The sequence below is a fragment of the Sinohyriopsis cumingii genome, chromosome 16, assembly GCF_028554795.1.
Source record: "Sinohyriopsis cumingii isolate HCF-2022 chromosome 16, ASM2855479v2, whole genome shotgun sequence".
NCBI lineage: Eukaryota > Metazoa > Mollusca > Bivalvia > Unionida > Unionidae > Sinohyriopsis > Sinohyriopsis cumingii.
This window is the reverse complement of record NC_142976.1, coordinates 62,421,308-62,435,002: the sequence shown is the minus strand read 5'-3', so window position 1 is coordinate 62,435,002 and position 13,695 is coordinate 62,421,308. Positions and strand designations below refer to the sequence as shown.

The window sequence follows — 13,695 nt, the reverse complement described above, 5'->3', positions numbered from 1 at the left end:
ATTTAACCAGTGTAGTGACACTTTTAACAGAAGCTTGCCAGTAATTTTTAATAATTCCTGACCATCTAATAAAAACTGGTACAGAAAAACACTTGTGTACAAGCTTTCTACTTTACAATGACAAGACTTTACTCACGAGTTTAATAATTTCTGACGAAAAACTGAATCCACAATTCCAACTCATTCATCTAGGACTTTTATGTTTGCTTTAATATACAACATGCCCCTATTATAATGCAATTTCGGATATAACGCAGTATTGCTAGGAACCCATGACCAAAATCACACTATGGTATAATAACAAGGATTGAAAGAAAACAAGGAGAAACTTAGTCTTATATCTTCACTGCCTTTTCAAAGCACCACTCTTTAACAAGACTGATAGTGCTTGCTATACCATTCCATATATGGCACATTTGGTACATAACACGGTCAGCCATGATGGACCATGACTACCTTGGTATACTGAGCAAGGGCTGTATAAAGCTTTTTCCTACCATTTTCTTTTCTTTGTAAACCACCACCTTGATAACACATACCTTGATAACTTGTGGGATCAGGTGTGGATCCAATTTTTTAAAACTAGAAATCACCACAAAAACACTGACCCCAATTTGTTGAACTAAAAAAAATAACTGTGATCACAATTGGTAACTGAAATCATGATATATTGCTCATTTCATCATTGAAAACGGTAGATATGACCTGTAAATTTGAATCAACCTTATGAAATTGCCAACGTTTAAAAAGAGATCAATTATTTTACTACATTTTCTTTCGAAACGACATTCCTAATATACTGTAAATAATGACATTCAATGAAATTTCTATCAATGAAAATGTCACACCTACCAGAGGCAGTATTTTAATAACTAAAAACCAATTTTCTGATCAAGTGAAATTTCTCTTTTTATTTCTACCATTTAGTTAGGTTTAAGTGTAATGATCATAAATGCAATGTGCCCTCTTGTATTCAAACATAAATATGTCAATCTACTACTGTGTTTGCAAGTGTTTCTCTGAGAACCTAATTAATGCTGTGCTTCAATATCTGACTTGTGGGAGTATCTGTTATATTGCTGCACGGAATTAGAAGCTGAACTCCTTTGCATTATAATGTTAATTGCATCTTTTGTATCAAATAAAGGATGTGGAATACAAGAAAAGTTAAAAAGAATGCAAATCCTACAGGTAAAAAAATCTAGTGACCACCTGGTCATTATTTCAGGTGAACTCGTTTCAACTGATCAATCAAATACTGTATTAAATATTATCGTGTACTTAATATAATTAGACTGCTTTAAATTAAGCTACTTAACCATAAATGCGATAAAAAATAGCACGGCAACCAAGTGAGAGGAATACTTTGTGGAAAAAAGAGCTTTGTTTCATGGACACGGATTATTGCGGAGAAGCAAGCTTCAGAAGTATCCTGAATCTGGACCTTAAGAATGAGAAGTTTCACTATAACTTCCAATGAAATCACAACATCGTCATTTTACTAATTTAAGAGTATACAAATTGAGTTTCAACGCAAATGATTGTTCACTAAATAAATTTCACTACTTTTTGAAAAGAAAATATTCTTGTTTCATGGTGTATCAACAAGTAGTCTGCTTCTCTGCTTTTTAGTCTTTCTGCTTCAAACTCCATTATAACATAATAAAAAGGGAACCAAACTAATTACAACAACAAAGTTCAGTGATGGATACACAAATGTTATCGCATACATGTGCTGGTTGTTGAAACCAGTTGGAATAATGTTAATGATCTTTCAGATGTTGGGCATCTTGAAAATAAATGTAACTGACACAGAATAACGACAAAATTTCGTTAGGAAAACTGTGTCTTATTGACAATTATTTTCAATGCAATTATAAAACAAGTATCTGGCCATTCAACAGCCCAGTCCCCCCACATACATGCTTCTTCTCGGAGGTTCCTCAGTAACTTGCACCCTAGCTTATTGTTCAGTCTATGTTTTTGGACCCCATTTGGGATTCCTATCATGGGAGAGGTGTATACACTTCTTGCCCATGTCTGCTAGTGTTGCCAGGAGTGCTCTAAAACTTACAATGTGAATGAGGAAGGGCAGAGTTTCTGCCAATTCACTAAGAATGTAATCCTAATCCACAAAATTTCAGAATGCTCTTGCATCTTTTTATAGGAAGACTTCACCCATATATCCTGCAAACACAACAAGCCTATATTTACAGAAACATAAAATAATTGGTTGTCCAAGAAAATGGCATACAAGAAATCCCAGCTATTACTCTAAACATAAAAACTGCACAACAACATGCACATGCACAAAATACTTCTTCATGCAAATACCTTGAATTAAAACGTTTTACAGATTTATTATAACCATTATTAAAAAAAAAACACAAAAACTGAGGATCATATTTACTGTTCTTGCATCGCTGCTGAGCAGATTCAGGTGGGATTGTGTTGGTGCTATGGTAACCACTGGTGGTGAAGTCAAGGTCGTAGAAGAATGGCTACTGTAGACTAAGGGTGGTGGCACCCTTTTTGGAGTTGTCTCCCTTGGACTTCCTGATGGTGCTGATTTTAAACTCTGTTCCTCTGAAGATAAAAGCAAACAGTGTAAACATTGCTTAGCAAACTGAATGCCTCCTATGCATGGTCTAAAAACATAACACTGCGTGCTTAAAATATATTTTTTTATATGCTTCTTTAGTACTTGGAAAATATTTACAAAGTGACGTGCAAGACTGAAGCAAGGTCTGCTGTTGGTACAGTCAGAAGAATAATGATTAAGAGCATTAGGATATTATAGCACAAGATCGGAGTCTAAACCGTTACAGGAAAATTAATGAAAATGTGACAAGAAACCCTGGATAAAGTGAGGTATTCTAGTCTTTCCTTTAAAAATTCAGCCATATTTCAGTGCTCAAATTCAATGTATCCTATTTCATTTTACAGCTATACTGTTGATGTAATTTTAGTCAGAGCAATAATTAAATTAATGACTTGCATTTCTTGAATCAAATCATGATTATGAGAAACCCTACTGGAACGGATTACAGGTTTTTTGTTGACAAGAACAAACTTGTACAATCAGTTTATATTCCAAGAGACTATGCTTAACAACAATGGTTCAACAAGAATAATGGTGTAATCATTTCTCAAATTCATGATGGCTGAATATACAAAGGTTTCCTCCAAAGTAACAGCATCAGTATTTTCTATGAGGCCATCTAAGCAACAATGTTGAATGTAAAGATCAGCACTACTCTCATTTAGGACCAACTAAATATATATATATATATATATATATATATATATATATATATATATATATATTCTTTTGGAGATAATAGTATATCAATCTGACCATGCATTCAGGAAAAGTAAAGATTTAACAGCCCTATTTCAGATCAATATAATATCCTTTATCACTAACTAGTAACAAAAAGTCTTCTGGTGAAAACACTATGTTGATATAACCCTTTGTTCTGGAGAAGGAGGAACAACATTTTCCAAATGACTGCCATGGTGGCCATAATGGATATCAGATTGGCACTGTTATTATTTAGGATCAACTACTCTTCATAACAAGTGCTTCCAGAATAACCCATGTTGAAATGACCATCTTTTCAGTAATGATAAGATTTCCATAATGGCTGCTGTGCCAACCGTATGTCTGAGGCACCATATTCATTTAAGACGTGTGTGTGTGTGTGTGTGTGTACACATGCATGTGTGTGCACACATGTTGAAGTTTCATGGTAATCTTCCATATGGTTCAAGCCGAAAAGCTATAACCAACAGACAACAGGTCATCACAAATGCTTGTCTGATCAATGACCAGTAGAGCTGACAAAACACCCTAAGCTACATTATGGCTAATACAATGTGTGCTACTCTGGTTTGATTTAAACCCCAATTAAATAGTTATTCCATGGCAACGAATATGACTAATCAATTGCCTTTAGTCTATGAGGATTGATTTAGTAATCACATCTCAAAAGAGCCAATATATTAATTATGTGTTTACTTTTTAAAGCCAAGTTTTAATGGCAATGCATTAGTGAACCATATAAAATAAATTTGCAGCATGAAAACCATTAACCTTTTGCAACTCTCAAAGCACACTGATGAAAACAGTAATTTTACAACATACAGTGCTCCCTCATTATAATGCTGTTTGTGGGTGTTGGACTATACCACCTTATAGTTGGACTGCCTTATAACAAAGTACATGACAATACTCCCTCATTATAATGCTGTCCATGGGAGTTGGAGTATACCACCTTACAGGACTGCCTTATAATGAAGTACATGATACATAAAATTTTACTGCCACTTAAAATGGGATTTATTAACAAATTTGCCTTATAACAGGGATAGTGTTATAATGAATGTCCTTATAGTGAGGAAGTGCTGTGTTATTATCGGTGTCATTATGTCACAATAAGTATCATGATGTTACAGTGCAGGGCTTTACAATGCCATGTGCCTGACACCCTGGGCAAGCTCAAGTTTGCAAGGTTCTTGCCCATGGGCAATTCCAAAAAGGCTAGATGGCAGGTAATGTTTACTTGTAATGCTTTTATGATATCCAAGTTCTACACCTTACAATCTCACCAAAGTACCTGCATCAGCACCTTTATTTTATGTTTTCTATTTACTGCATTTTTCAAATTCGTAACTGCTTTCCCTTGGTAACTTTTGATTTCCTTTTTGTAACCATGGATTTTGTGGGCTCAGTGTTCAATTTGTACCTTACATCCTCAAAAAGTTCTTTTTTTTTTTTCTTTCCATTTTAAGCTCCTCCATACATTGCTTACATGCAGTTTGCATGTTCTGACACGAGGGTCCCAGGTGGCTGAGTGTTCTAAAGTGCTTGCCTTTAATAATAACTGTCATCTTGCCTCTCTGTGGGTTTGATTCTCCAGCTCAGCCAACATGGGTACATGAGAAAGCTTTCAAGAAGCTTACCTTTGGGTCTTTGGTTTTTACCTAGGGTTCTCCCAGGTTCTTCCTCCACCTGTACAGCTATCATGCGATGAAAAATGGCATTAAACAACATATCTATTTATATATATATATATCGGTCTTTAAACTTCTAAATATAGTTGCATTCCAACTCTTCCTTTCTTTCCTTATCTATATGCATTATTGACATTATCTTTTTGATAACTTAATTACATACAGTTTTAAGGTGCAAAGATAAAAAGAAAGCAAAAGTTTTCTATTTGTGAAATAAATAATGTGATTCCCTTAAAACATCCTATACTTTATTTTTCTGTATTTTTTCTTCCACTTAGTTCTTATATTCTTACATATTTTCAAGAAAGTCTCAAATCATCCAAGGACAAGTTCAATTTTCAATTTTCCAGCCAGCCTGCCTTAGGCTAGCTAATTTTTATCAATCTGAAAGGCACTGAACAGTGGTATAAAATCCTCCTCATTTTATTTTTGAGGGATTTTATTGCCACAATTTTTTACATTCAGCCAATCAGGAAACATTACATGCAGATGTGTCAGAAGTCATCTGACACACAAAAGTGAAATTTGTCAATGAAAATTGAAACAAGTTGTACCAAAAAAAGGGAAATCTCTTGAACAGATGCATGGGCTTTTATTCAAACAAACAGCATGTGGCTTTGACATGTCTTTCAAAATGACACTCTCCATGACTAGACAAATGACTTAATGAGATCCTGCATGCTAAAAATGTGATACATCATATTCTGCACTGATAATCGTTGTGTTGACTGATGGCAACACTGATGCATCACCTAATGAAGAAAAGAAAAAAATGTCCATGGCCAGCATGCCACTCCCACCCCCAAGTTTTTGGTAATTTGGTATTGTAATCATCAGATGTATATACAAATAAAAGGTCTGTCTTTGTGGTCAACTGTACTTGAAAAACTGATCATAAAAACAACTACGAGATTTATGTAGGGTGTGGTCTGATGGATGAACAAATGCACACCAAAACCACCTTTCTGTCAAGCACCTGTTGAGACATGCTTAAAAACCTTTCCTTTAGATCCCTATCAAGCTTACCATATAGACTTGATTATAAGTTGAATTTATCTGCAAACTGCACAAATCCAAATCTGCAGTCACATGGTGCACCACCAGATCTGAGTCAACACAATTTGTAAGCAGTAATCAGAGAACCAAACAACACACACCCTGATCTGATGGTACATGATGCCATGGCAGCTCAAGGCATATGTTGTTTGCTGTTGGACTTGACTTAGAAGAGAGTACATACAATAAATCAATATGGAAACATGGAACTGTCAAACTCAAGTTTACTATGATTTCATCTTAAGTAAATTTTTATAAAAATGCCATTTATAAAATGTGAAGCTCCTAATCACTGGTTTGAAAATATCCAATGTATAATCTCAAAATAAGAAGAGATCTCCTGGCCCATTATTTTATTAATGCAATGGATGTCAGTGTTACATTGATTTATACAGAATGATTGTCCCAATTCCTATCAGCTTGATATCATGTACTTTTAGAACTTCAGCTGCACTCAAACACTCGAATTTGAATTTCACAAGCTGCTTAAGTAGTTTTATTTTCATTCATAATTAAAAAAATACATTTTGATATGTATTTATTATATAATTTATACATTAAGAAACTGATGATGATATAAAAAATAAGCAACAATACACATTTTACTGTATGGAAACATCTGACAGCATTCAGGGAAAGGATTCAAAAAGAACTGTCGGATTTCACTCTTGGGATCAAACACTTTCCTCATGCTCTGGCAAACAATGTACAAAAGAAATTGTGTTATCCCAATAATAAATAATACTGGAAGGAAGCAGATACTGTTACATAATGATTCCTATCTGAGATGGATTATGAGAGAATTAATATTCTTGTCAGAAATTTGAAACAAGATCATCTGTCATCCAAATGATGCACTTGTTCCTGCTCATCATTCTTCTAGATGTATAGCTACATCCAGATTTTATGACTTTTATTGATGGTTCATGGACAACAACAAAAATCTCATTCCAAAATAAATATGACAGTAGGCAGCACATGCCCCAATTCAAATTAATATACTCTGAACTTCTTACAATATAAACCAAAACAGCTTACAAAATTCATGTCACATAATTTGTGGTAAAAAACAAAATCTGCTTCTTAACTGAAGAAATAAATGTACATGAAGAGTGCCCTCACATGAAAGATTAGGGCAATCAGATAAAATTCCAAGAAACAATCGGTTTTTGCAAAAATTTCCTTGATCATCACAGATCATTCATTGAATCATTACAAACTGCTCATTAGCCATCAAAAGAAGGGGGAAAAGTGTTAACGGAACATGTGTCCACTACAATGCCTGGTTAAAGAAGATCTACATATAAAAAATGACAAGAAACACAAGGTAAACTATTGGCCCCAACTACATTTTAGGTTGGGCCTAAAACCCCTCACAAAGTTATAGAAACATCAGATGTCACTCTGAAAGCATTTCTACATTAGGTTTGAAGATGTAAAGTTTCAGCATTATTGTTGCTGATGATGATATATTTAAAAAAATTGGATGCAGGCATGATGTTCTTCATGTTTACATTATGCTGTGATGGGTATTGCTGGTAATCATGTTTATGGTAGCTCAACTGAATTTAGTAACTAGCATCTTTCACTGACAAAATGGGCACTAGGCATTAAATCCAGTTTAATGTTACACTCATTCATGCCAACAAATGCAGTGTACTGCACGTAGCCCTTGGGTGTAGTCAGTATATGCATATTAAACTGGCTCAGTTTGTCTACCATTACCTGGTGGATCCTTGGCTTGATGGGCCAGTTTCCTCAGAGCTGCTGCAAAACTGGACGTCCTGGCGGCATTTAGAGCAGCGCTGGCTCCAAGAGAAGTCACTCCATTTGTTGGAGACGTGGAAACCTGATGAAGTGGGGAAACTGTAGCTGTATTTCGCTGAATCTTGGAGCCTACTGGGCTCATCATGTTTAAAGGTGGTGGTTTGGATCCTGGAGGCAGACCTAAAATAAGAGAAAGGATACATTAAGACAAAAGTTGCCAGGGTACAGAAGCTCACTTTGTACAGCAGATTCAGTGATTTTTCTAACAAAAAGATTAAATCACAATGACTTGTGAAGATGTGCAAAACTTTATTCTCAAGATAGCCATATTTGTATTGCAACAACTGGCACAGCTCTGACAGGATGAAAATATGATGCATCGAGTGAATCCAATCCATTGTTAGGTTCACAAAGGTTGGGTGCAGGGGAGGACTGACTGAACATAACATATCACATAAAATTGATGGCTTAAGAACAATCCAACAGACAAGAAATCTCAAGTACCACCATACAAGGACAGATGCAATTATTTTCTTTTATTCAATTTTACAACATGGATTTGTCTATTTTTACATCATGGATATGTCTATTTTTTACAGCATGGATACGTTTGTCTATTATTTACAACATGGATATGTTTGTCTATTTTTACAACATAGATATGTTTGTCTATTTTTTTACAACATGGATATGTTTGTCTATTTTGTACAACACGGATATGTTTGTCTATTTTTACAACATGGATATGTTTGTCTATTTTTTACAACATGGATATGTTTGTCTATTTTGTACAACATGGATATGTTTGTCTATTTTTTACAACATGGATATGTTTGTCCATTTTTTACAACATGGATATGTTTGTCTATTCTTTACAACATGGATATGTTTGTCTATTCTTTACAACATGGATATGTTTGTCCATTTTTTTACAACATGGATATGTTTGTCTGTTCTTTACAACATGGATATGTTTGTCTATTCTTTACAACATGGATATGTTTGTCTATTTTTTACAACATGTATATGTTTGTCCATTTTTTACAACATGGATATGTTTGTCTATTTTTTACAACATGGATATGTTTGTCTATTTTTTACAACATGGATATGTCTGTTTATTTTTTACAACATGGATATGTCTGTCTATTTTTTACAACATGGATACATTTGTCTATTATTTACAACATGGATATGTTTGTCTATTCTTTACAACATGGATATGTTTGTCTATTTTTTACAACATGGATATGTTTGTCCATTTTTTACAACATGGATATGTTTGTCTATTCTTTACAACATGGATATGTTTGTCTATTCTTTACAACATGGATATGTTTGTCTATTTTTTACAACATGGATATGTTTGTCTTTGGTATTTAATGGCACATCAGCACATATGTTTAGTCAAAGTGCCAGAGACATACCAAGGCAACTGACACTGCCACTCTAGACAGATCAGGATTCAGACCTGAATCCCTCTAGTAGCAAGTCCAGTGTAAAAAAAAAAACAGAAAACCTTCAAAACCTACAGCATCAAGCAAATCTCTACACCTCTGAAATGTATCATTTAAAAGGCTTTATTTTTGCAACTCATGTATGGATACAGCTATAATATAATTTCTTATAATTTCTTTCCACCTCTGCTGTTCCAAATTCCAGTTCAAGCACTTGCAAGGTTACATCATTTTCTATTTAAGGTCAGTGTCTTTCATGATGTTATCCTGTAACCTCTAACTTAACAAGAGTCTCTTGAAAAGAACAACAATCTAGTGGCTAAAACAATTTCCAGGAATTCAAGATAAGATCACTTCTTCCTTTTAACCGATTGATTTTTTTCATTATTTTGGAATTTTTTAAAAGTAACTTTAATAATTTTTCAGTCATATCGCTACAATGTCTGCAGTGTGACAGTTTATAGTGATGTCTAGCACTGGGGCATCATGCCGCAGACATGTAGCATGATGTCCCACCCAGTCACATTATCCTGAACCCAAGGTGAACAGTCCTAACACTTAGGACCTTGTGTTCATATTACTTTCCACTTTGGAGCAGTAATATTACCAAGATTTTTATGATGGGTACCGTGGTGACCATACTTAAGTCAGATTCACACCATTTCTATTTAGTACCAACTAGACATCATAAATAGACATAAAAAGTCTTTTGGTGAAAGCATAATGTTGATATGACCAGCCATCAAGAACAAGTAGTGGTTACAAGATTTTCAAGATTACCATTGTTGTAGCCATATTGGAAGTCTGATCAGCATCATTTTCATTCAGGATCAACTAGACATCGTAAGTCTTTCAGTGAAAACCCCATGCTGATATAACCATTAATTCAGGAGAGAAAAAATAGAACGTTTTTCAAGATGGCCACTGTGGCTGGCATATTAATGTCTGAATAGCACCATTTTCATTAAGGACCATCTAGACATCACAAGAAGCTGCCCTGTAAAAATACAAGTTGATACAACCATCCATTTAGTTGTAGTAATGGTATTTTCAAGGTGGCCATACTGGATGCCAGATCAGCACCATTTTCATTTAGGACTAGACATCATAGAAAGTGAAAACACCATGGCACCATTACTTTTCTTAGGAAGAGTAGAAACAGCAAGATTTTCGAGTTTCCATATTGGAAGCATTTTCTTGTATGACAAGCCAGACATCACAAGTCTTCTGATAAGACCATGGCAATATTTTCATTTCAAGTGGGATGGCAATAGCAAGATTTTCAAGACGGTCACTGTGGTGGCCATGCTGGACATGAGATTTGGCACCATTTTCATATGAGGACCAACTAGACATCATGTCTTTAACTGAAAACACCATGCTGGTATGACCATCCATTCTGGAGAAGTAATAACATATTCAAGATGGCCACTGTCATTTACTGTTATTGATACCACTATCGTTAATTATTTCTAAACCTATATTTAACAGTAATAAGCCTCAAATTCTTCAGGAATACAGGGCCCCAAAGAACTTATTTCGACACTTAGGAATATAGGGCTCCAAATGGCTTCAGGAACTTAAGAACATGGGGCCCCAAAGGACTTACTCAGACACTTCTGGAACACAAGGCCCCAAAGAGCTTATTCAGACACTTTAGGTACAAAGGAATAAGGGCCCCAAAGGGCTTATTCAAACACTTTTGGAACACAGGAAGATGGGCCCTCAAAATGCTTATTCAGAAACTTTAGGAACATGGGGATTCAAAGGTCTTATTCTGACACTTGAGGAACATGGGCACATGGGGCTCCAAGAGATTATTCAGACATTTCCCATTTTAATAACTTTAAATGATTTCTCCTTAAAGTTTCTTAAAAAACTAAGCGCAAAAAAGCTGGATAGACCCTTTCCTACTAGTGCTTTTTTAAAATGGCATAGCCGGGTCTACATTGTTCATAACATGGTGCAAGGTAACATGGTAAATACAGCAGTTATATAAATGTGTTGCACTGCGCTTCCATACACTTGCTCATGTTCTTTATAATGTCATGTGTCTTAGGTCATCTATAATACCTAACAAATTATCTGATGTTTGACATTCAACATATATGCTTAAGTTAAATTTCTTTCAAAAGTAAAAAGTCCACAACATAAGATGAATATCATCTGACAAATTTGGGTCTGTTACACAGGTGTCACCTTAATGATTAGAATCTTTACAAAGTATTATAATGCCAGTGTACTGACTCTGAAGATGTATCATATGATCAGTGCATCCCCCAGGGGTGTAAAACTGAGGGTAAAAAAAAAAACCTTGGTGTCAGAACTGGAGGTCAAATAAAAAAATGTGGGGGTCAAAAATGTACTGACAAATTTTTATATGACTTGTACTTTTTCAGCTTGAAATAGAATATTGCAACTTGCACAACATACTATCTCTCTCTCTCTAAACATACAAATAAACCAACATGCACAATTAACAAACAAATGCATTGTCCATTCAAAGAATAATTTTATTAGTTCATTTTTGTTTTAAAGTCATACTTTTAACAGTCTCCTTATAATCATTATGAAGCAATATTATAGCCCAACACAGTACATACAAGCCAATACAAAAAACCAAAATGGCAGTCAAATTACTGCCTTTCATAAAATGTGTACTATCATCGGTTTCATTGTACTTCGTCCTAGAACATATTTACCCAAATATCAAGGAGGATAATGATTCATCTTCTTTCTAATAAGTTACACTTGAACTTTAAAATTTATCTTTTATTGCAGCAAAGTTAAAAACCAACAAAATCTGCAATGACCCACTGACTTTGTAATCCAAATAACGCATTTGTCTATGCAAGTTTACTGATTTCTTTGTTGTGAAAGAAAGTCTTGGGTTATAATGTGTTCACCAGATATCTTGTGGTGAACAAGGGCAGATTTTTTAAAATTCTAAAACCTTGTCACGAAAGCATTATTCACTTTTGCAGTCTTCGCAATCACGCGATTATAAGTCACAATGATAATCCTAATGGATGTGCCGTATTACAGTCAAGGGAATTATTTTCTCCATTTTTCATTAAAGTCAGATCCACAGTTACTCTTTTGTGTTCTGCTTCTTTCACTTTCTTCGCTAATGATTTTTAGTGCATGTCGTTTTAATCTGGAGATCACTTTCTAGTGTAACAAGCATTGAGATTAAACATCTAGATGACAGCTTGCTGAGCTCGATTGAAATCGCATGAGAGCTCGCGAGATTAGGGGAAGCTACTCCGTCATAATATTGCCTATGCTAGTCTGGTTCATTGTTTCGAATGTTCCCTGCGTTGCACTCTGCTATATGAATAGAGGAGTGCAAGGCAAGGAACAAACAAAGCGGGGAACCAGTCAATGCCTATGCTCGAAGTATATACGATGCCATCCCTCGTCCAATGCATTGGGTATTAAATAAATCCTGATCACATTATGAAAATCCTTTGCGTCAAAAAAATGCACGGAAACAAAATGTGTGTGTCAATTTTCTCCAGCCTGCGTCCCTGATGCACAAATGTGCGTAAAGGGAAACACTGTTATGATTTTTGCATTCATTTTTAGGCAGCCATGTTGGCTTAGTGATTAGTCTACTGGTCTTGGAGCCAGAAGGATGCAGGTTTAAATCCTGCACAGACCAGGTCAGGTCATTCATTGTGGTATGCAAGGCAGGTAACTCCAACTTCCCCAGCAAGATGTAACTTTTCACCTGTTATGCACCATTAAACACCAATAAATCAATTAACCCACTTTGATTAACAAAACTTCAAATGAATGCTATGTCTGAGATGCCTACTAATTTAATTTGTTCACCATCAATGTAGGTAGCAATGGTCTCTGATCTTCAATGGGCTGACTCTTCTATCATCAAGATATTAAGAGTATTAAATATCAAAGGACCAAAGTGGCAAGTATCACATTCTAAAAGTGGCAGCTACCAACAAAGGCAGATTACTTGTGATGTTGAATTTCAAGTGGATTAAACATTCTAATGATAGTTTCAGTATTTTGTATTTTAACAGGAGAAAAAAAGTAACCACAGTAACGTGTGGTTGGGCTGATGTCAGTGGTATTTTACCTGTTAACCATTAAGCTAGTGTTTGGAATCTCAGTATCATACAGTCTGCAATGCTTAAAATCTCGCAAGCATACAAGGAAATGTTTCAGGCTTAATGTGAAGCCAGAATTTCTGTGTCTTTCAAAAACATTATCAAACACAGTCAACTATGGATGACCACTATTCTTAAATAATCAGTCCTTTAAGAAAAATACTTATTTCCTGTTTCCCAACCAACCCTATTTCCTGCCTGCCATTTATCAATTCTCCTGACCATAAAAAAAAGTAATTTATACAGTACTATAAGAAAACTATCTA

At 35.0% G+C, this 13,695-nt stretch overlaps 1 protein-coding gene across 2 annotated transcripts in view; it reads right to left on the bottom strand.

Annotated features, from left to right (window-relative positions):
• Positions 1-13,695, bottom strand: part of LOC149780558 (uncharacterized) — a 181,293-nt gene that overhangs the window by 30,859 nt on the left and 136,739 nt on the right. For both annotated transcript variants that reach the window (XM_089937593.1, XM_089937594.1), the window contains exons 3-4: positions 7,798-8,019; positions 2,411-2,586 (exon numbers count right to left, since the gene is read on the bottom strand). In XM_089937593.1, the coding sequence (XP_089793719.1) occupies positions 2,411-2,586; positions 7,798-8,019 (398 nt within the window). The remainder of the gene's footprint in view (positions 1-2,410; positions 2,587-7,797; positions 8,020-13,695) is intronic.